The following is a 25284-nucleotide window of genomic DNA, read 5'->3' as shown; positions in this document are numbered from 1 at the left end:
TCTGCCACTTTATCCTAGTACCTTCCCTTCCCACAATACCTTACATCTAATCTCTGTGTATCTTATACTTACATAGTTATTGATATGTTGTCTCCTCCATTTGAAAGTAAGCTCCTTGGGGGCAGGGAAAGTTTTTGCTTTTGTTTCTATCCTCAGAGCTTAGTATAGGGGTACATAGTAAGCACTTAATAAATGCTTGTGAACTGACTAGAAGAACAAGTAGAAATGGAAGACATGTTTTCTGTTATATGGCAGAAAGAACTTTGTGATACCAAGGGCAGAACTGAAAATTGGTATGTATAGAAATAACCTTGCATTTACAAAAAGAGAAAACATGCTTTTCTGTCTAGGCTGTTATAGGTAAAGGTAGGTAACTAAAGGTACAGTCACAGGGGTAGGATATATGACTTCTCTTTCTGTACTGTCAGTAAATTTCTACTTTCTCATTTTTAATATTTGCTTATTATGTGAAAACAAATCTGCATATATCATGCAGCAAATGATATGGTGGTATACTTAGAGAATCAATTTAAAAGGTAGTTGAAATAGTAACTTCAGCAAAGTAGCAGAATATAAAATAAACCCCAAAATAAAATAAATCATCAGCATTTCTATATATTACCAACAAAGTCCAGCAGGAAGCAATAGAAAGAAAAATTCTATTTAAAATAACTACATATGATATAAAATACTTGGGAGTCTACCTGCCAAGACAATCTCAGGAACTATATGAACACAATTACAAAGCACTTTTCACACAAATAGAGTTAGATCTAAACAATTGGAGAAATATTAATTGTGGGCAGACTGAGTCAGTGTAATGAAAATGACAATTCCACCTAAATTAATTTACTTTTTAAATGCCATACCAATCAAATTACCAAAAAATTATTTTATAGAGCTAGAAAAAATAATAACAGTCTGGAAGAACAAAAGTTCAAGAATATCAAGGGAATCAATGAAAAAAATGTAAAGGAAGGTAGCCTAGCCATAGCAGATCTCAAACTATATTATAAAGTGGTAATCATCAAAACAATCTGGCACTAGCTAAGAAATAGCTTGGTAGATCACTGGAATAGATTAGGTTCACAATACACAGTAGTAAATGACCGTAGTAATCTACTGTTTGACAAACCCAAAGACCCAAGCTTTTGGAACAAGAACTCACTATTTGACAAAAATTGCTGGGAAAATTGGAAAACAATTTGGCAGAAACTAGGTATTTATCAACAACTCACACCGTATAGCAAGATAAGGTCAAAATGGGTATATGATTTAGACATAAAGGTAGGTATCATAAGTAAATTAGGAGAACGTGAACTATTTTACTTGTCAGATCTGTGGATAAGGGAAAAATTTATAACCAAACGAGGTAGAAAGCATTGTAAGATATAAAATGGATAATTTTGATTATATTAAATGAAAAAGTTTTTGCACAAACAAAACCAGTGTGGCCAAGATTAGAAGGAAAGCAGAAAACTGGGAAAATTTTTTTGAACAATTTTCTCTAATAAAGGCCTCGTTTCTCAAATATATAGAGAACGTAGTCAAAGAATATGAATCACTTTCCAATTGATAAATGGTTAAAGAATATGAACAGTTTTCAGAAAGAAATCAAAGCTTTCTATAGTCATGTAAAAATGCTTTAAATTACTATTGATTATAAGAATGCAAATTATAACATCTCATAGGTGCTACCTCACAGCTATCAGATTAGCTAATATGACAGAAAAAGGAAATAATAAATGTTGGAGGGGATGTGGAAAAATTGGGATACCAGTGCACTGTTGGTGGAGTTGTGAACTGATCCAGCCATTCTGGAGAACAATTTGAAACTATGCCTAATAAAACTGTGCATACCCTTTGATCCAGCAAAACCATTCCTAGGTCTGTGTCCCAAAAGAGATTTTTTCTTTTTAAAAGGGAAAAAGACCCATATGTACAAAAACATTTATAGCAGCTCTTTTTGTGGTGACAAAGAGTTGGAAATTGAGAAAGATGCCCATCAGTTGGGAAATGGCTGAACAAGTTGTGGTATATGATTGTCATGGAATACTATCATGCTATAAGAAATGACAAGCAGGATGGTTTCACAAAAACCTGGTAAGACTTATATGAACTGATGCAAAATGAAGTGAGCAGAACCAGGAGAATATTGTACATAGTAACAACATTATTGTGCGATAATCAATGTGAATGACTTAGCTATTCTCAGCAATGCAGTGATCCAAGATAATTCCAAAGGACTCATGATGAAAAATGCTTTCCACTGCCAGAAAAAGAATTGATGTTATCTGAACGATGATCAAAGCATATTTTTTTTAAAACTTTAACTTTCTCATCTTTTTTTATTTTTTTGGTCTTTATTTTCTTTTACAACATGACTAATAGAAAAATATGCTTTGCATGATTGTACATGTATAATCTATATTAAATTGCTTCCTTTTTCAGGAGGGGGGAGAGAGGAAGAATGGAGAGAATTTGGACCTCAAAATTTAAAAAAAATATCAAATATTGTTTTTGTGTATAATTGGAAAAAATAAAAGTTAAAAAATTTGCTCGTTGCGAATGTAGATTAAAAAGCAAACCAGTAACTAGTGAAATAAAAATAATTCTGAAGAAAAATAAACACGTCCTTCAATGTTAAGTTTTATAATAATAGGAATTTATGTTCTGCTTCACCTGAGTCCCTTAGTATTTATGTAAGGAGATATGAGATGATGTCTCTCCAATAAGCAAAATGAATTGCCTTTTTGGTTATCTGCAATTTTGGTTCTTCAGAGATTTCAGTGTTATATGATTTTAGCCATTACCTACAGAGTATCAGTGCTAAAATGATGGATTTTGGTATTAGAGAATAGCTTGGGGTCTTCCATCATTTCCCAAATGCAATCCAATTCCTGTTCAGTTTGGTGCCAAGCAAATTTTCTATCCACAGCGCCATGTATTTACTGATAGACTAACTCAGTGAACTGACTCTTCATTTTTATATTGTTGTCTGGGGTATTGGCAGACTTCATTGATGTGGTCTTCCCTATTTGGATTGTTATGCCAGGCTCATTTGAGTTGCTGTGGATCTCCTTGGGGAAGCTCTGAAATATCATGGAGCTTGTAATCGGGACAGTTTAATACAGAGACAGCAAACAGCCTTTAGAGGCCCTACCATGTATAGTAAATTCCTCTGCCCTGTGGTCTCTGTGTGGGACATCTTCCACTAATCATAACTGCAAATATCTTTGGCAACATTGCTCCCTGTTTCTATGCCTGCTTGATATCGATGTCACTGATTATTCAACAAAATTAATCTCTCTGGCATCTGTTGGTTAATCATCTATGATCTTAACATATGTTGGAGACATCTTGTTGATAGAATATCTTTAAAACTACATTTTGCTGTAGAATCTTTTTTTTATAACCCCCAAACAGCAAACATAGTATAATATATTTTTGAAACTTCTCAGTCAGTTGTTTGACTGTGAAGATGTGTTTGCCATAGAAAGTTTTTTGTTTTTGCTAAGATGACAATTTCTTTTCTCTAGTTTTATAAAATATACCCTAGATGTTATCTGTTGATCATTCTCATAAAGCTTTTTTAAAGATGAGAAACTGTGCCGAAGAAATAGCTGCTAATGCCCTCTTGGTTGCCTTTTTTTTTTTTTAATGAAGCCAAATAGTACTTCATTTGGTTCCACTATAACCTGTTTTGAAAATGTGAGTTTGTTCCAATGCAATTGATATATTAGGGAAGGTTTTGAATATAGCATGAATTTTGAGCTTGCCTTCTGCATGATTTCTTTTGTAAGAAACAGTGAGAAAATTCAGAAACATGTACCACTTCATAATAATTGGAAAGCTACAACCCTTTCTAAATCCACTTCCACAAGCAGACGTACCTTTGTCGAGGTAAATAGCTGTATTTATTTTATATCTTCTGGTGTCGTAGGAAATGTGAGTGGAGAAGGGCTGGTCAGAACCACTGAACCACCTCCAACCTCATTCCCTTCTGTGTCCTCCATAGGCTGCTCCAAGTTACAACCTGTCCAACTTACTCACACAGCCTGGAGCAAAAGGCCTGGGCTGGGCCACTATTTATTGTAGTATTTATATATTTCTTAACCATATGACACATATAAAATTGTGCTAATGGTTTTTATTAGGTTCCTAATCTTTTTTTAAATGTGTCACTGATTTAAGTTTTTGAGCATTATTCCTCTAACCCCATTTCCCCCATAAGTTCTGTGGTTTTAATTGAGCAATTTTGCATGGCATAGTGCTTTTTGGGAACATGTATGTCATGCCTCTGTTTCCATTCTTTTGGGATCTTCTCTTCTTTGAATTATTTTGAAAATCAAAATTGTGTTGCTTTCAACACAAATTTCTTCTATTTTTATTTGGTCAAGTATAACATACTTTTCTAATTTAATGTTTTTAAGTGCCACTGCCATTTCTTCAAATAGTACGAGAGAGAATCCAAGAGCTGTGGTTCTCTTGTCAGTTGCTGAAGAGAGAATAGGCTGCCTTCAAAATACTAGCAGATCTCTTCCTCTCTTCCATTTCAAGTCTTTTTGTTGCCATCTTCATGTTTCACCTACAAATGCTCTTGGGATCATCTGGTCTGTCTGGTTCTCACATCAAGCTTTTAGTGGCTCATTTTGCTACAGTTGCCTTCTGATATTTTGTGAGGTGGAACTGCTCATATTCTGTCAGTTTCATCCCTGATATTTTACATAAAATCTTAGAGAGATCACTGTTATTACTCATTTTGCTATGTGTCTTTGTTTCACAAGGAGAGAGAGTGTTTGCTGTGTTGAATTGGTTTCTGGACTTTGGTTTCCTCATTGTGAGAGATGTTTTCTTCCATTTAAACTATTCTAAAAACAATGACAGGTCAGTATCTTTACTGTAGTATATTTCCTGATTTTTATAGTCAACAGTGGACCAGCTTGCAACTGTTGTAGACTCATGCCATGTCTTCTTATGTTTATGCTTTCATCTAAATTGGTAAGTATATATCTCCCTATTTTAACCTTTGTTTTAATGACTGCAAATTTAGCTGATTTTGAACTTAGCTCTGCACAGGCAGCCATTCATTTTCTGTCCATTAAGAGGCAGTAGAATAGAATAAAAAGACACTGCATTTGGAGTCAGAAGACCTGGGTTCAAATTTCAGCTCTGGTACCTATTCCCTTTGTGAATTTGTGTGTTATCCTGGTGTACCAGCTAAGGCCCTGGAAGTAACTTACATGGGAGACTTATTGGAGATGTTTATTGAAGGGTTCATAGGATCAAGGGGAAAATAAACTCTTAAATGAAAAGCCCAGTCAGCAGTGAACTTTATGCCTCAACTTCTTTCACTTTAGTGTGCTAGAAGCACCTCCATGTACACAAATGTAGAGTATTTTACTTTAGCTGATCTAGCCCAAAGCTCTGTGCAAAAGAGATGTTTTTATATACCATGAAGGGCTGATTGGAAAAGTATTAACAGTATTCTCCTGACTTCTTTTGGAAGTGTCTTAGACAAGATACCATAGGAGGCAAGGGAATAGGAGAAAAATGGGAGAATAGGAGAAATTTTAGTTTTTTACTTAATCTTCTTACATTTTATGCCTGTCTGTGATCTCTGTAATACAGTGCCTCCTTGCTATTCCTTGCACAAAACACTCTAATCTCCTGACCTTGAGCATTTTCACTAGTAATCCCTCATTCCTGTAATTTTCTCCCTCTCATCTCCATCTCCGGCTTCCTTCACATCCCAGCTAAAATCTTACTTTCTGCAAGAAGCCTTTGCCAATCTACCTTTATTGTATAGTTTGAAATTTGATACTGTCAGGACCCATTCCTTCCCACTTTTTTCATTAATTCCATTTGATATTCTTGACCTTTTGTTCCTCCAGATGAATTAGTAATTACTTTTTCTAGCTCTCTAAAGTAATCCTTTGATAGTTTGATTGCTATGAGACTGAATAAGTAAATTAATTTAGGTAGTATCATTTTTATTCTATTGGCTCTGCCTACTCATTGACAATATTTCTCCAATTATTTTTCAAAAATATTTATTTATTTATTTATTTTTAGGTTTTGACATTCACTTTTATAAGATTTTGAGTTTTAAATTTTCTCCCTCCATTCCTCTCTCCCCTCCCCATGATGGCATATAATCTGATATAGCTCATACATGTACAATCATATTAAAGATATTTCCACATTAGTCATGTAAAGAAGAATTAGAACCAAAGGGAAAAACCACAAGAAAGAAGAAATCAAAAAAAAAAAAAAGGAAAAATAGTATGCTTCAATGTGCATTCAGACTCCATAGTTCTTTCTGTGGATGTGGATAGCATTTTCCATCATGAGTCTTTTGGAATCGTCTTAGATCATTGCATTGCTGAGAAGGACTAAGTCTATTGAAGTTGGTCATCATGCAATGTTGCTATTACTGTGTACAATGTTCTGATTCTGCTCACCTCACTCAGCATCGGTTCCTGTAAGTCTTTCCAGGTTTTTCTGAAGTCTGCCTGCTCACCATTTCTTAAGAAACAATAGTATTCTATTATATTCATATACCACAACTTGTTCAGCCATTCCCCAATTGATGGGCATCCCCTCAACTTCTAATTCTTGGCTGCCACCAAAAGAGCTGCTATAAATATTTTTGTACATGTGAGTCCTTTTCCCATTTTTATGATCTTTTTGAGATATAGATCTAGAAGCGGTATTGTTGGATCAAAGGGTATGCACATTTTTATAGCCCTTTGGGCATAGTTCCAAATTGCTCTCCAGAATGATTGGATCATTTCACAACTCCACCAACAATGCATTAGTGTTCCATTCCAATTATTTACATCTATATTTATGTAAAAATGTTTTGTAATTGTGTTCATATAGTTTGTGTGTCTTGTAGGTAGACTCCCAAGTATTTAGATATTTTAAATGTAATCTCTCTTTTTATCTCTTCCTGCTGGATTTTATATTGGCAATATGCAGACATGTCTATGATTTATGTGAGTTTATTTTATATCCTGCAACTTTGCTGAAGTTGTTCATTGTTTCGGTTAATTTTTTAGTTGCTCCTGGGATTTTCTAAGTAATCCATCATATTATCTGCAAAGAATGATAGTTTTGTTTCTTCTTTGCCTATGTTATTCCTTCAGTTTCTTTTTCTTATCTTATTATTATAGCTAGCATTTATATCCCTGCTTTACCCCTGGTCTTACTGAAAAGGCCTCTAGTTTATCCCCATTGTAGATAATGCTGGCTGTTGATTTTAGATGAACACTATCACCTTAAGGAAAGCTTCATTTATTCCTGTGCTTTCTAGTGTTTAACAGGAAAAAGTGTTGTATCTTGTCAAAAGCTTTTTCTGCATCTATTGATAAAATCATGTGATTTTTGTTATGTTATTAATGTAGTTAATTATGTTCATAGTTTTCCTAAAGTTGAACCAGCCCTATATTCCTGGTGTAAATCCAGACTGGTCATAGTGTATGATCTTTGTGATATGTTGTTGTAGTCAATTAAAAATGGTTACATGACTTGGATGTTGACAATCATACCATAAAACATTAGAAGAGAAGCAGGTCAAAATGAATAAAATTAATAAGTCTAGGATAAGAAGGTAAATGGTTAACTTGGGAAAAAAATCTTTGATATCTCTGATAAGGATTTGGTATCTAAAATATGTAGATAAATAACAGAAATATGTAAGATCAAAAGTCATTCCTCAGTAGATAAATGCTCAAAGGGTATTTATTAATAAACTATTCTCAGAAGCAGAATTGTAAACTATTAGCAATCATATAAAAGAATTATATATATACATATATAAATATAAAAATTCATTAGTGATAGGAACAATGCAAATGAAAACAACCCTCAGGTTTTGCTTCGCACACATTGAGAAGAATACGGGAAAAAAAAACATGTCTGGTCAATGTTGAAGGGATTGTGTGGAAAGATGAGAGATACACTAACACGTTGTTGATAGAGCTATGAATTGGCACAACCATTCTGGAAAACATTTTGGAATGATGCAAAACAAGTGACTAAAATATCCATACTTTTTAACCCATGGATGCCACTGCTAGTCATATACGCCAAGAAAGGCCCATAAATAGCAAGATATGTATACAGCAGCACTTTTTTTTTCATAATAGCAAAGAATTGAAAACTAAATAGATACCCATTAATTGGTGAATGATTAAATATATTGTGGTACATGAATGTAATAGAATATTACTATGCTGTAAGAAACAATGAATATGCTGAATACAGAGAATAGCAATAGACATAGTATATGAACTGATGGAAAATGAAATAAGCAGAATCAGGAAGACAGTGTACATGACTGATAGTGATGTAAACCAAACAATCAAAATTTTTGTTGTTTGTGTTATTAATGTAGTTAATTATGTTCAGTTTTCCTAAAGTTGAACCAGCCCTATAATCTTTTTTCACTTGTGATTTTTCAAAGGGCATAGATTTATCTGTATTATGGAATCATTGTAGTCTATTCTTAATAGTGATAATGTGCAGGATTTATATTTGTACTGTTTTGAGTAAACCTTTTATGAGGCTTTACCAAATTATAAGACTTAGTCACATTAGATCCCCATTAAACTATCAACTTCTGGAGGGTAGGGACTGTTTTTCGCCTTTCTTTGTATCTCCAGTGCTTGACATAGTTCCTTGCACATAGCAGGTGCTTAATAAATGTTTATCGACTGACTGCTTATACATAGTAGACAGTTAATGATTGAATTATTGGATTGCTTGAATGAAGCTAAGAAGCAGATCAGAAGATAATCTCCTCTACCACCCTCTATTCCCCTTCCTTTTTTAACACTTTGGATTTTTATGACAGGAAATATTTGCTAGAAATCAATTTGCTTTCTAGCCTGGGTGAAGTGACGTCACTATCCACTGACTGGTCTAACACTTGAATTTTTTCTACTTTAGAAGAAATTGCTTGCTCCTTCATTTCTTTATGTTTGCATCAAACACACTCAATTAGATGAAGTTCTTTCAGAATCATTGACTAGAAAGAACTCTTTCTGAATACTAAGGGGAAAAGAAGCCAAACTCTCCTCATTTACCTGTCAGATCACTTCTAAAAATAATGAGTGTGGCAACTCCCACAATCCATGTTTACAGCAGGGATTCATATTTACGAAGTGTCTAACCCAACACTGATCGTTCTTCTCATGCTGGTACAGATTGCAGAGAAGGTTGGCATACTGTCAGTAGTTGGTGATTGTTGCATCATGTGATTCACTGTCTTAGACTGTTTATGGAAAATGTTGATACCAAGTTTGTCAATAATACTACCACAGGTAAAGTTTTGGTGAAGCAGCTAGTTGGCTGCACCTTGGAGCTGATAACTTCTATTTATTGTGCATGTATGTCAAGGTCTAAGAATGCTATCTCATTATTTGGCATCAGAAGTTCTAAATCTCTAAGAAGTCAAAATGTTTGTGTGTGTGTGTGTGTGTGTGTGTGTGTGTGTGTGTGTGAGTGAGAGAGAGAGAGAGAGAGAGAGAATTATTAAACAAAGAATAATGAGTGCCACATGCAGGTGAGATCTCAAAGGTTAACACATTTTATTTTACAAGGATACTGAGACCTAGATAGGTCAAACAACTTACCCAAGTTCATGTGACTTAGTACTTGGTAGATGTAAGGCTCGAACAAATTTATACTAGTTTATTTCAACTGGGTCCTTTCTGCAGCATGGCTATCCTACTTTTCCTCCCCATTTGATTCCCTATCTCACTTACCACAGCAACTGTTCTAAACCTTCACAAAGCTCCCATGACAGCACTGCCCTTTCTCAAAAAATATATAGGCCATTCACCAAGAGTTCCTTCTTCTTTCCTCCTCTTCATCTTACATCCCTCTGACATCTTCTCCCACACTGTCCTCCTTCACTACTTCACAGCTGGGGTAAAATGAGCCTATAAGATAGTAATAAAATACTGGTCTTTGATGATGAGGTGACTCTTCTGCCTGCCAATGCTAACTCTTCTGTATGTACCCTTGATCCCATCCTCTCTTCTCTTCTCCAACAGATTACCTCCTCCATGTCCCCACTCTAATCTTCAATCTCTGTCTATGGGTCACTTCACTACTTTCTTCAAACATGCCTGAATAGGCATGCTTAGGCTGCTGGGTGGCACAGTGAATAGAATGGTGGGCCTGGAGTCAGGAAGAGCTGGATTCAGATCTAGCCCCAGATACTTACTAGCTGAGTGACCCTGGGCAAGTCATTTGGCCTCTGTTTGTCTCAGTTTCCTCAACTGTAAAATGGGGATAATAACAGCATCTATCTTGCAGAGTTGTTATGAGGATCAAAGGAGATATTTGTGAAGCTCTTAACACAGCACCTGTCACATAGTAGGTCTTTCCCTTTCCATTCCCCCCGAAATCTCCTCCATTTTTTAAAAACCCTCACTAGATACTCCAGTGCCTATATTGTACTATATCTCTTCTTCCCAAGGCTGTCCACCCTTAGTGCATCAACTTTTCCTCTCATTTTCTTCTAAACCTTCTATTGTCTAGCTTCTGACTTCATCATTCAACTAAAATGGCTGTCTTCAAAATTACTGGTAATCTCTTTTCCAAATCTAGTTGCTTTTTCTGAGTCCTCATCCTTGATCTTGCTGAAGCACTTGACGCAGTTGACCACTTCCTTCTGGATATGCTCCTCTGAGTTTTCATGGTTCTGCTCTCTCTTCCTTCTCCTCCTATATGTCTTACACTTCAGACTTTTTTGCTGAATCTTCATCCATGCCATGCCCACTAGTTGTGGATGTCTCCTAAGGGTTTGTTTTAGGCCTTCCTTCTCTTTTTTCTCTATACTCTCACTTGGTGATCTTATTAGCTCCCAGGAGTTCAGCTATCATCTCTAGGAAGATAATCCCCAGATTTATATATCCAGCCCCAGTCTCAGTCCCACATTACTTATTGACTATTGGGCATTTCAAACTGCATATCCCACTGGCATCTCAAACTCAACATATCCAAAACAGAAATCATTATTTCTCCTCTTTTCAAATTGTCCACTCTTCCAAATTTCCCAGTTACTGTTGTCAATACCACCATCCTTCCTGTCACCTAGATTTTCAACCTTTACTTCTTTTTCTCACTCACCTCACATAACCAGTTAGTTGTTTAACATTGGAATTTGTTTCTCTGCAACATCTATTGCCTGTGTCTCAGTGGTAGGCTGTGGTCAGGTCTGTTCTAAACACGTTATAATGGAGGGATTAGTCCCTGAGGAACTTATAGACTTAACTATAGACAGGATTTCAAGAAAAGTAATCAAAGCTATCTATAGTCATATGAAAAAGATGCTCTAAATCACTGTTAATTAGAAAAAGATAAATTAAAACAACTTTGAGGTACCACCTCACCCCTGTTAGAAGTGACAAATGCTGGAGGCAATGAGGGAAAATAGGTACATTAATAAATTGTTGGTGGAGTAGTGAACTGGTCCAACTATTTCAAACAACAATTAGAACTATGCCCAAAGGGCTATAAAACTGTGCATTTCCTTTGATCTAGCAACACCCCCAAAAAGATCAAAGGAAAAGGAACTATATGTACAGAAATATTTATAACAGCTCTTTTTGTGATGGCAAGGAATTGGAAATTGAGGGTATGCTCATCAGTTTGGGAATGGCTGAACAAGTTATGGCAAATGATTGTGGAGTACCAATGTCCTATAAGAAATGAGGGAGGTATTTCAGAAAAAAACACATCAAGACCTATATGAGCTGATGCAAAGTGAAGTGAGCAGAGACAGGAAATCACCATGCATAGTAATTTTTTTCACTTTATTTTTCTTGCTTTTTTTTTGCAGGGCTAATATGGAAATGTTTTATGTGATTTCACATGTGATTTCTCAGTGGGCAGAGGAGGGGGCTGGAGGGAGAGAAAAAATTTGAAACTCAAAATTAAAGAATGCTAAAAAATAAATGACAAATTAAAAAAATAATTTCAAGGAGGAAATCTAAGCCTCTAGGAGTTGAGGGATGCTGATAGACAACAGCCCCTGCGACCTAGATAGGTAGTGCATAAAGATTTCTTTCTTTCTTTTAAAAATATATAACAGAAGGCTTTTCATTGGTGACATCCCTTTGACCTTATTTTTAAAAAGCCTCTACTGAGACAGTTTCCCATCTCCTCAGAACGAGTGGATTTTCCACTCTGGGCTGATCCTATTTTCTACCACACAAATATAGTCTCCATGGATTAAAACAAACAAACAAACAAACCAACCCAGAGAGGTCTTGGTGTTCAATTCAGCTGAGCAAGAAATAGAACTATCAGTATGCATCCTTAACCCTATGTTTGACACTTAGAATTTTTGACTTCTTATAAGCTAAGAAAACTTGTTCTTTTATAACCCTCTTGCTTGTGCAGCGTCAGTAATTTATATCATCGCCCTGATCGTCATATGAGCTAGCATTTACATAGAACCTACTATGTGCCAGATACTGTGCTAGGAGCTTTATAAATATTATCTCATTTGATCCTTACCACAACCCTGAGAGGTAGGCTCTATTATCATTCCTATTTTATAGTTGAGAAAACTGAGGCAAACAGAGGTTAAGCAGTTTGCCCAAGACCATATGACTCCAGTAAGTGTCTGAACCTGATTTGAACTCAGCTCTTCCTGACTCCAGGGCCAGCATTCTATCTACTACTCTACCGGGCTGTCAGATAGCTTGCTATCAGTGGCTGAGACGACCGCCAGCAACTGCCTCCTTCCCCACAATAGTTCTCTCCAGTCACATGGCCATAAGCCTAGTTGTGGATCTCATCATCTTTTAGTTGGGCTATTGCAATAGCCTTCTAATTAATTAGACTTGTTGCTTTAAGTCTTTCCCCTCTCAAATAAAGCCTCTGCAAAGCTGCCAGAGTGATTTTTCTAGATATTAGCTCCAATCATGTCATCCCTTTCCTTAATAAGCTCCAGTGACTTCCTTTTACCTCTGTCATCAAATACAAACTCCTCTGTTTGGCATTGACGGCTCTTCACAACTTGATCTCGTCCTGTCTTTCTAATATTTTAACAGATTATTCCCAATCCATGCATTTTACAATCCAGTCATAATAAACTACTTGCTGTTTCTCGCACTCGATACTCCATCTCCCACTTCCATGCCTTGGCACTGACCGTCCCCCAGCTCTACAATGTTCCCCCTCCTTATTTCTGCCTCTTGGAATCCCTGGCTTCCTTTAAGATTCAATTTAAGCACCACTTCCTCTAGGAGACCTTTCCTAAGATTTCTAACTGCTACTGCCTTCCCCCCTAAACCGACCTTCTGTCTTTTCAGTATTTATCTTGTGTGTTTGATTTATATATACACTTGTTTCTCCCATTACCATGTAAGCTCCATGTGGGCAAGGACTTTTCTTTTTTTTTTCTTCTGGACTATTTTGTATTCCTGGCATTTAGCACCAATACCTGGTACATAGTAAGCTCTTAATTAATGCTTGTAGATTGATTGGTTGATAGAACCCAGGTGTCTTGCCATTCAATCTAATATTCTTTCCATTATACCATGCCGAGTTTATCATGTTGTTGAGTTGTTTCAGTTGTGTCCAACTCTTTGTGACTCCATTTGGGATTTTCTTGGCAAAGATACTGGCGTGGTTTGCCATTTCTTTCTCTAGCTCATTTTACAGATGAGGAAATTGAGGCAAACAGGGTTAAGTGATTTGCCCAGGATCACACAGTTAGTAAGTATCTGAGACAGATTTGAACTCAGAAGATGAATCTTCCTGACTCTAGGCCTGGTGCTCTATCCACTGTGCCCCTATAGGTGCTACAATAATCATATTATTCCATGCAAATAATAATTGACCATATTCCATTTACTTTTTAAATGATCAGTAAGTATTTCATTGATATTATTACATAGTAGCCAAGGTACCCAATCATAGATTTTGATGCTGTTTCTGAAGAACTTAAATATAGTGAGTCAAACTTATCTGTTGGAGGGAATTGCCATTTTCTAGATGAAAGCTTTGAAATGGTCTTCTTTTAGACCTTTAAATTTTGGGGGAAGATAATTCATTTTTGTAGCGTTGGCAGTGTACAGACTACCCATATATACATATTTTTATATTTCTTCTTTTTTACTACATATGGATAAGTTACTTCAACTCCAGAACCATCACTTTCTTTATCTGTAAACTAATAACCTTTCTGTTTCTAAATCTCTAAATTCATAATTTACAAACTGATAAATTAGCCATTTTAGCTATGAATTATGCAGACTTGTTGAATGAAAAGTTTTTAAATGTCCAGAAGGATATTAGAATAAGATTTTTGGTATCTTGTCTTAACTAAATTATATTTAGTTTTTAAAGTAATAATTCTTATTCAGTTCAACAAACATTTATTAGTTTCTTCAGTAAAAATCCCAATTTAACAAACATTTATTTATTAAGCACTTACAACATATGAGATGCTGGGTTAGATAAAAAAATCATACAAAGGCAAAAATGGAAGTCTACCCTCAAGGATTTTTCAGGTGAGGAGAATCAGAATACACTTATAAGTATTTATATATAAGGTTGTTATATAAATTCAAAAAAGAAAAAAAAAACCCAAACTGAGAAGATGTGGAAAGGCTTACTGTAGGAGATGGTATTTCTGATGTGCTTTGAGGAAAACCAGGGATTGTGTGAAGTGGATGGTAAGGAAGGGAGTGCATTCCAGACAAGGAAATCATCCGTGCAGAGATACAGAAACCAGGAATTGACTTGTTATTTGGGGAGCAGCTAGTAGGCCAGTTTGACTGGAATGGAGAGTTCCTGAAGGAACTTGTGAAATAAGACTGGAAAAATATGTGAGAGTTATTTTGAAGGCTTTCAATCCTAGCCCTGGAGATCTTTCATTTTAGCCTAGAGGCAATAGAGAGCCATTGAAGATTTTTGAGTAGGGAAGTGGCTGATTCAGATCTATGTTTTAGGAATATCGGTTTGGCATCTGTGTGAAAAAGGAGACCAATTAGGAAGCTGCAGTACTGAAGTTTTGGAGTAAAAGGTAGAAAGAAAGGAGGGCTTTGTAGGTAGAATCAGCAGGACTAGGCAAATCGTAATATGGGGTAGGGGAAAAGAGAAAATTGAAGGATAGCACCAGAGTTGTGAGCATTTAAGTTTATTTCCTGTGAAATTCTAGACTGATGTTGGTAACCTGTGGCCCCATGACAAAGCTGGCATTATAGGATGACTTTCTGTGGTATCAGGTCATCCATCACCTCTGTTGTGCCTTCCCCTCAGTGAACCCCTATGTGCTGCTAACAATCACCAACCACCCCTGCAACCTTCTTGAGGTTTAGCATATTTATAACCACCCTCCCTGTCCTGCCCTGTTTACCCCAGAATAGTTAAAAATAATGTATACATGGAAAATCTTAGGTACTCATGCAATGATGTAAGTAGAACCTGGATAATGGTGTACTAGCAGACAGTGACTACCACAGTGTAAGTGAAAAGAACCATAGCAACAGCAACATCAAAATCAATGTTGTATAATTTGAGAAGGTCCTTCCTTCCTTTGCAGAGGATAGAAATTATAGTTGTGGAACATTGCATATACTGCTGGACTTGATTAATGTTGGTTTGTTTTGCTGAATTTTTTTTTTTATTCTTTGTTATAAGGGATGGCTTTCTGTGTGGAAGAGAAGAGAAATATTGGGGGGGAGGGGAATATAAAAGTAAAAGATACTAATAAAATAATGTAATATGAAGTCATCATATACAGCAGATTACTTAGCATTCCATTTCATTGAAAAGATTGAGCCCATCAATTGCGAGCTCTTTTAGCCTGCCTTTCGCCATTACTCAAAACTTCTTACCCTCATGACCCACTCTTCTCTTTCCCTCAAAATACACAGAAGAAAATATCCCATTTTTCCTACCTCCTCTGGAATCTTGCTTTTATAGTTAAATCACTTTGCCAGTGTTTTTTAATTCTTCCCCTCTTTGCTGCCCTATTCTCACCTCCTTAGGTTTCCTCAAACCCAAAAACATCTTTCCCCTGGTGAGGCTAATTCACTATCTTTCCCCTCCAAACCCTTCTGTCTTCCAAACTTCCCTAGAACTTTCAAGTCACCTAGGCTCGAAATCCACATGTCATCTGTATCACCCACATATCCATAGCACAGTGCCTGGCATGTAGTAGACACTTAATAGAACTGCAGGCTTTAGTTGCCTCTGGGTTGTCCCTGTTCAGGTTTCCAATCTGTTTACCTGTACTCATAATGACTTCCATGGCCAGATTCCTTTCAGTTGCCCACAGGCTTCTAGCTGACTTTTTGTGCCATCCTGGGTGGCATGAAGATACTTATTATAATAGTTTTTCCTTGGATATATTGATTGTCATTTAAATTGTCCTTTTTAGATCTTGTTGAGTATATGTAGGAGAATTGATCTTCTTTTCATCCTTTTATGTTACCATCTTGCCTGTAATCTCCTAGCATCTTTAAAAACTTAGCTCAAGGGCCATCTTGTTCAGTGGAACTTTTTCTAATTCTCCCAATACTAATGTGCCCTGACCCTTAGCCCATAAAATTACTCTGTGTGTGTGTGTGTGTGTGTGTGTGCTTTATATTTATTTATATGGATACATGTTATTTCCTCTAATAGAATATAAATTCCTTGAGGACAGGGCTTGTTTACCTTTTTGTCTCAATATCTTTGGCACTTAACATACTGTTTGAAATACTGTTGTTGTTCAGTTGTGTCCAACTCTTAGTCACCCAATTTAGGGCTTTCTTGACAGAGATGCTAGAGTGATTTGCCATTTCCTTTTCCAGTGTATTAAGGCAAACAAAGGTTAAGTGATTTAAGTGTCTGAGGCCGTATTCGAACTCAGGTTTTCTTGACTCCAGGCCTAGCACTGTATCCACTGAGCTACCTAGCTTTACCTCTGTTTGAAATATAGTAGGTTCTTATTCAAATGAATGAATTTTTTTACACTATTACTTGACTAGATAAATCAAGGAAATGCTGAGGAATATAATGTAATTCACCAAGCATTTATTTTGTTGTTCAGTCATTTTTCAGTCATGTCTGACTTTTTTTAACTCCATTTGGGATTTTATTGGAAAAGATACTGGAGTTGTTCGCCATTTCCTTTTCCAGCTCATTTTACAGATGAGAAACTGAGGCAACCAGAGTTAAGTGACTTACCCAGGTCACACAACCAGTAAGTATCAGAGGTCACATTTGAACTCAGGTCTTCCTGACTCCAGGCATGGCGCTCTATTCACTGTGTGACCTAGCTGCCCCAATTTTAGTTATTAACTATTGACTATTATACTTAGGTTAAAATAAAAGTATCTAAGTTTAGGATTGGGGGAGGCATGATTAAGCAACAGTTTATATAAGAAAGATCTGTGGGTTTTAGTGGACTGCAAGTTCAAGATGAGTCCAGATGACAGTTAAGCAGAAAAAAGTAATATGATCATTGGCTTTATTAATAGAGGCTTGGTATATGGAATAAAAGAGCTAATTTTCCCAATGTACTCTGCCCTAGGCAGACATCTGGAATATTATGATCACTGTTGTATGTTGCATGTTTGAGTGCTGTCACTGAACAGAGGAGTGTCTAAAGGTGAGTGGGTAACTGACTGACTTGTTCTTTGGGCTGCAGCTGGTGGTGACCAGGTGTGATCATCTGGCTCTAGGTAAAGTCAATCCAGGTTGTATATACCTCCCTCTTCTTTTTCATTCCTCCCCTTGCAGCATTTTCCATTCCTACCCCACTGGCCTGCTGACTGTTCCCTGTGTATAACATTTCCTTTCCCATTTCTGTGCCTTTGCAGGAGTGCTTCTCAGTGTTTGGAACACACTCTGTCCCCATCTCCATCTTATAGCATCCCCTTGAGGCTTGAACCTCAGTGCATCTGCCACTCACTCTCTATGTGAGGCCTTTCCTGATTGTTCTAATTGTTGGCACATCTCCCTCTTGAAATTACTTTATTCGAACTTGTTTATACTTTGTATTTGATTATTTGTGTACATGTTGCATCTCCCTAGTAGAATATAAGCATTTTTAGGAGAGAATCTTTAATTTTTATCTTTGTATGCCCAATGCCTAGGGTAGTTTGTTTCATGTAGTTGGTGTTTAATAAATGTTTATTGAAATTTAAACCATTGATTCATTTTGACTCTTTGCCTAGTTAATAGCTTAGAATATGATTATTTAGTTGCTTTAATTTTTCAGGTATAAACAATATTTTACTTTAATAGTCGAAGTGTCAAGTGTATTTTTTTTTTGGCATACCTAATATGGTATCATGTATGGAGATAAAACTTGTTTCTGCATGAACTTAGAGCACCATAACCTTGGTTGGTCTTCAGACACAATTTAAGCTGAAAGCTTTGAGCATAAAGTATGAATTTTCCCTTTTAAAAATCAGACTTTAAGTTATTTTCTTTGATTTGCCTGCCACAAAATATAGAAATATTTATCAAATTGCCTTTCTTGGTTTTGTCACTTTGGCAATACTTTGAGTTATATTATGTACTCTGACTTATTTAATGAAGTTATTGCACTAATCTGTTTGAATTATGTTCATATATATATGTAGAGAGAGGTATAAATATATATATATATATATATATGTATTTTTTTCTTTCCTTATATAGGACTCTCCAAGGAACGTGAAATCCTTTGCATCTCTGCTGAGAAATTCTCCTCTAATTCAGATGGGACCTGCCAAAGATAAAATCATCTTTGGACAAATCTTCCATGTTGTGGAAAATGACCTTTATATAGATTTTGGTGGCAAGTTTCATTGTGTGTGCAAAAGACCAGAATCAGATGGAGAGTAAGTAGTAACATGATTAAGGATGATTAAGTAATGGTGTTTTTAAAAACTGATTTTTTTACTGATGCTTTTAGAAAAAGATTTCTAGTCCTTCCCAATACTGCACTCCAATAGAGCTTTTTCTTCTAACAAAAAAGTCCAGTTAAACAAAACCAACCAACACACTAATCATGGTTAACATAATATGCTCTTTTCTTTCCTTTAATCTTCACCTGTTTTCCTGAGAGGAGGCCTCATCAATTCTGCGCGATCAAGATTAGTTAGTACCTCCAACTGAGTTTGTGTGTGTGGTATTGTTGTTTTCCTTTATATAGTGTTCCTCATAACTTACTGCTTACTTTCTGCTTACTTCATTCAACATCAGTTCAGTTCTCTTCATTTCAGCAATCATTTATTAAAGGCCTAGCATGTACATGGCATTCTAGATACAGAGACAGAAATGAAGGGTCTTTGCCCTCAAGGAGTTTATATTTTCATTCTTGCAGATCTTTCCAAGTTGCTCTGAATTCTTCATAATCCTTATTTCTTTTGATGTAATGATATTCCATTACATTCATATTACTATAGTTTGTTTATCTCACTTAAGCTCTCTGGGACTCAGTTTCCTCATCTATCAAATAAAAATAATACCTCTCGTTCCTACCTAGGATCGTTTTTAAAGATCAATTGATATAATGTATGTAAGGTGTTTTATAATCTTTAAAACAGTATTTTAATGTCAGATGTTAAGATGATTATGATTTTCTAGTCATTTCATATCTTTCCTTATTTGAGTAGCTTCAAAATCAATTCCCAAATGATTCCAAAATTGTGTTCTCCTTAAGATGTTCTCTGTGCCTTGATCAGGTCAGCTATTCTTTCCTATTTCATCTTAAGTGCCATTTCAGTTTCATCATATGCCACATTGGGTACTATATTTTAGTATTAAAAGGAATACTATTTTATAAAACAGCAGAAAAAAAGACTTGTTTTTCTCTCCACTGTTTTTTGCTCTTTGTGAAGCAAATACTCATCATATAGTCTGGGCTCTGAATTGAGCAGGAAGAATAGGCTATACTGATTTTCTTCTGGGAAATTGCATGCTACTTTCAGTTATTCTTAGCTGCATACCACTGCAGAAGCCTATTACTTTAATGCCAATGGTCTGTTGCTGCAGACTTTAAAACTCTGCTGTCTCAGAAAAATTAAATGAGCTGCCCCAAAGGCAATGAAAAAATATTACTTAACATCAATAGACTGCATCATGCTACTAGTGAAAACTTATATGCAAGAAGTGATATACAGGACATTACCAAATATATTTATGACCTGAAAATGAAGAGTGGATCAGAAATTGAAATAGATGGGCCACCTAAGTGGGAGCCCTGAGACATTAAAAGAATTTGAGAATAGTCTTACAGTAGAGTAGACTCTCACTTGGTGATAGGGGAAGTTAAAATGACAGATGGCTTAGAGGGCAGATCTGGGAACAGCGGGTAAAGTTAGCAGAGGCAAATTTGGTCTTGATATGTAAGTAGAAACTTCTGAACAATTAGCAAACATTTAAAAGGCAAAAGATAGTCTCTGCCCTGGAGGAGTTATCAGTATAAAATGGGGGAAACAACATGAAAATAACTCTGTAGAAACAAGCTCTCTACATCTTCTTTGGTCATATGAAATCATAATTTGTGATGCCATTGATCAGAGTTCTAGAATCTTTTAATGTTGTCATTGTATAAATTATCCTAGTTTTCACTTCACTCTGCATCAGTTCATACAGATCTTTCCGATTTCTTCTGAAATCATCTATTTCATTATTTCTTATGGCACAATAATTATGTTCATATACCATAATTTGTTTAGTCATCACCCAATATATGGGCACCCCATTAACTTCCAGTTTTTGCTACTATGAAAATAGCTACTATAAAAATACACACACACACAAACACACACACACACACACACACACACACACACACATGTTTTCTTTGATACCGAGCGCATATGCTTAGTGGTTGTATGTGATGCTATTTTGCTTGATTTTTTTTATCATGACATACCAAGGAAATCCCTTTGCCCTGTGATTGATAGAAAAAAATAATTCTGGCCAATCAGAAAAGACTTCCTGAGCAGTCCCTAGAGGAGCTCTCTTTCCCTCACAAAGGGGGAGAAATGTTTCCAGCCTGGTACAAGGTATCGAGCTTTATTTCTGTGTTCTCCTTATATTTTAAAAATGTTATAATTCTAATTTTGGTCTTCTAGGAATTCATGTACCATTTATAACATGTACCTTTAATATAATGCTATATTTTTGCAAAACTAACTGAAGCACTGTGATAATTAAAAAAGTTCCAAGAGACATAGTTTCTGGATAATTTAATCATTTATTAATAAGGCCAATATGTTTATTAATAAAAGGATGGTCATTTGGCTGTTTCTCTTAGACCAAATACCCCTTGTAGTGGTGGATTCACAGTTTATCTTCCCTTCAAAGAGTAGGTATTCCTGAGGGGTTACAATCAACAGCTGATTAACAGTTAATTAGAAAATGAACATTACAATGGAGGCTGGGCTATATTACAGTGAGGGCCTTAGAGTACATGAGATGGATCAACCAAATCTTGATCAAAGAGACTTAACAATTTCCATGTCACCTGTCTGACAAAAGGGAGAACTAACACCTCCCCAAACTTGTCTGAGCAAACACAATGAGCAGGAATGCGCCCATTAGCCAAACTTAAAATTTCTTTTACTATCTGATTAGATCTTGGCCCGGGTATATCTCTGCCCAAGATTTCCTACTCATATTGATTTCTGGATGAGGAAGCAGAAAAAGGGAAAAACCTTGTTTCTAATACAATAGTTATTATTCAATAATCATTTCTCACAGCACTATCTCCTTCATGAAGTCTATTTACCTCCTATACATAGTAACCTCTCCTAATTACTAGAGTCCATAATTGACCACTGGGCTTTACACATAACATTTTTTATTATGTCTTTTTAATGTATTTGTTATGTATTGCTAATGATAGACACTGTGATTATGTCTTGTCCCTCTACTATTCTGTCAGCTCCATGAGGGCAGAGATGTCAAGTTTTATCTCCTGCAAGATATAGCATAGAAGTCTCTACATAGTAGGGGCACATACTTAATAAATGTATATTGAATTGAATTGATGTTGTTAGGCATCAAATGACTTATTAATGCCAATTAATGTTGTTAGGCATCATATGACTTATTCTGAAAATAATTTAACTTTTTCTTTCTTGTTTAGTGTTCCTTTTTTCCAGATTTATGATGTTAGTCATCATTATGAACAAAATCATTATATTGTGTTGTATACAATCATGAATTCAAGGGTTATCGTAGTAGGTAGTTTGTTTCTCCTACCATATTGGTAGTGTTAAGTGGAACCAAATGAGAATTACTTTTTACTTATGCTTCTATTTCATCTTTTTTTAAACTTTTCTCTCCTTGTAATTTTTCCTTCCTGAATATAGTCAATATCTGCTAAAGCATGTTCTCTTTTTCCTTTTCTAATCTGTTCTAGAAAATAAGGAACCAGTTGTGTCAAAAATAATAGAATTGTATCTAAAATAACAATAATAATAAGTAGTCCCTGAATGGAAGCCTATTAGTAGGTGGTGTGGAACATTTGGAAGTGTGCTGTGTTGAGTCAGAGACCTGGGGCTTGAATCTCCTGACTATGCCACTTACTCATGTGGGTGACCTTCGGCAAGTCATGTAGCCTTTACAGGTTTTAGTTTCCTCACTTGTAAAGTGAGGATGTTGGACTATATGTTCTCTATTCTTCTCACTTTAGATAGAAAAACCTAAGAGTAAAGATGAGCTTCCAGATGTGATGCACTAGAACAAGTGACAAATTTTGGAGTAAAAGGATTCGAGTCAAATCTTGACTCTGTTACCTGTGTGATCTTAAGCAGCTACCTAATGTCTCTGGGCTCTATCAGCTATGAAATGAGGGTTGAGCTAGGCAAATGACCAACAAGGTCACTTGAAACTCTCAACCTACAATACATTTTTGTAGACTTTGTAAAATATGTTTTTCCCTCCTTAAGCCCCCTCCCCACTTTTTTTGGCTTGTTTCTTGATATAGCTGTTGGAGGCATCTCTCATCATAATAAAACTGACTTCGAGATAAGTTATGTGTTACTGAGGTTGATTGTGCTTTGTTGACAGTTTATTAGCTATTACTGTTAATAGTGTTAATAAAAATTAATAGTTTTAGTGTTTTGAATGTGTTGATTTATTCAGAATAGTCTCCTAAATTACATGAACAGATATAAGCCTTTAATTTATCAAAAGTTATTTTAGAATAAACCAAGACAGTAATACAGGTGCTTACATAGTCCTGCTTGGGGAGTTGTATTAATATGATAACTAGTATTTTTTGCTGATGATATAGTAAAAATCAAAATACCTCAATGTGTCACTTTTTGTTTCTCCTATTCTAACGTGATGCTGCCCTGATTTATGATGGTATGATCATCAACGCTGTTCATTTAGGGAACACATCTGTTTTTACTGGTACATAAAAACCTTATAATTAAACCATGTTTTATTCCTCTTAGTTTGGGTTTAAAAAAAAAAAACACCAGTGGGTTGCTTTTAATATTCGGTGCTACAAATCATTCAAAAATTTTTTATTTTCAGTAGCTAATTTTTATATAAATTTTTTGTTTTTATTTTGTACAGAATGCAAAAATATCAGTAAAAAGACATACAATTTTAAAACTAAGGTACATTTATTGACATTTTAATAAGAATTTTGCTTTCAAACATATTATTTCTGTACTGGTATCCTCATCACCACAGACATGATTGACAGCTCTTAAGTACTATGAGTATCAAAACAAACGTGATTGGCAGCTCTAAAGCAGTTATCACGTGCAGTGAATATCATCTGTACATTTGTTTGACACTGAGGTGGAATAAACAAGCTAATTTCCCAGTCTTTGTTTCTAATTCAGGCTATGGTATATAGGGTCAAATGAAAAGTGGAACATATATTGAATGTTTAAAGAAGCTAACATTTTCAAAATAATTGAGAAAGAAGGGAAAATCAAGTATTTCAGTTAAGTACTTCATTTTGTTTCAGTGCACAGCTTATTTTTTTTAAAAATAGATTTACTTTTAAATGGAACTTTTAAAACAGTGATATATATGTATATAGACATATACACATATACATACATATTTACATAGATATAGATATATATAGGTATATAATAGAGGGGACTTACAATATATATTTATATACAGATATATTACATCTGTATATATATTTTCATACATATGTTTATATTTTCATGTATTTATATTTTCATACATTTTTTAGTGGCATGTTTTTTTTTAAACTTTAGACAGAAGGCTTTTATTATAATATATCTGTAAATGAAGTGAGTTAATTTTTTTTAAAATTATGTCACAAAAGGTTTGAATCCATAGGCATCAAGTAATTTAAATATTACACTAGAATGTAACTTATTTCTACCAGAAAAAATGGTATAGAAATTTTCCATTGACTCATTTTTGTTTTATTTTATTTTGCATTGTTTTCCATGTTATATTTATAATAAAGCCAATAACTTCTACAGCCAAACTAAATTTATGGTTGTAATCATTTTATTTTCTATCTTCCCAAGACTTTAAAGGTTAAAAGTGAATCTTGAAACTACTATAGTAGCTGTTTGTTAAAAAATGGTAGCATTTAATTGGTCACAGGAAATCTTTGAAATTAATTCCCTGTGAAGATGAATGGACAAAATCAGAATTCTGCTTGTTCAGTTGTTTCAGGTTGTAGATTTTAAAATATTTGGAAATTTAAAACTATCAAAAGAAGAGGAAAATATTTTAATGGGTAGAGATTTGTACAGATTTTTATTGTCCTCTGGATAAAATGTAGAACATCTAGAATTCTAAAAATCTGCTAATCTAATTTTTTGCTTCTCTGGAAGACTTCCTGTTTACTTATTTTTTTTTTTTGTTTTTAAATTTTTAATGTTTGCTTTGTGTCATTTAATTGTTACTTCAGTAAGTATGTATTGAATACCTATTGTGTGTACCACTCTCTTGGGACTGAAAAAAAGATGCAAAGGGAATGAAAAACACCTTTTGGGTATTAAAATCTTGTTGGGTAGTTGAGAGGACAACCAGAAAGGGGGCTTTAAAAATATTCAGTACAAAGATTCATTCTAGGAATTGGTGGGGTGGGAAGGGAGTGTTATCCTGAGGAAGGGACAGGAGAGTCGTCTCAAAGTATCTGAGAGTCTGTCACGTGGAAGTAGGATTAGACTTTTTCTGCTTGGCCCTGGACACACAAAACTAGGAACAGTGGACAGAAGTTATAGAACAGTAGATTTAGGCGTCATAAAAGTAAAAATTTCCTAACCATTAGAGCTATGCAGCTCTAATGGGTCTGCCTCTTGA

The 25284-nt window shown here is 35.2% G+C and overlaps 1 protein-coding gene and 1 pseudogene across 1 annotated transcript in view; one reads left to right on the top strand and one right to left on the bottom strand.

Annotated features, from left to right (window-relative positions):
* Positions 1-17692, bottom strand: part of LOC114053808 — a 32508-nt pseudogene extending 14816 nt beyond the window's left edge.
* Positions 1-25284, top strand: part of LOC114054062 (28S ribosomal protein S28, mitochondrial-like) — a 171482-nt gene that overhangs the window by 15131 nt on the left and 131067 nt on the right. The window contains exon 2 of the mRNA XM_027877137.1: positions 18667-18848. Coding sequence (XP_027732938.1) covers positions 18667-18848 — 182 coding nt within the window. The remainder of the gene's footprint in view (positions 1-18666; positions 18849-25284) is intronic.

The sequence above is a fragment of the Vombatus ursinus genome, unplaced genomic scaffold (genome assembly GCF_900497805.2).
Source record: "Vombatus ursinus unplaced genomic scaffold, bare-nosed wombat genome assembly UNPS02014812.1, whole genome shotgun sequence".
NCBI lineage: Eukaryota > Metazoa > Chordata > Mammalia > Diprotodontia > Vombatidae > Vombatus > Vombatus ursinus.
Note: the sequence above shows the minus strand (reverse complement) of the source record. Positions and strands in the feature narration are given on the sequence as shown.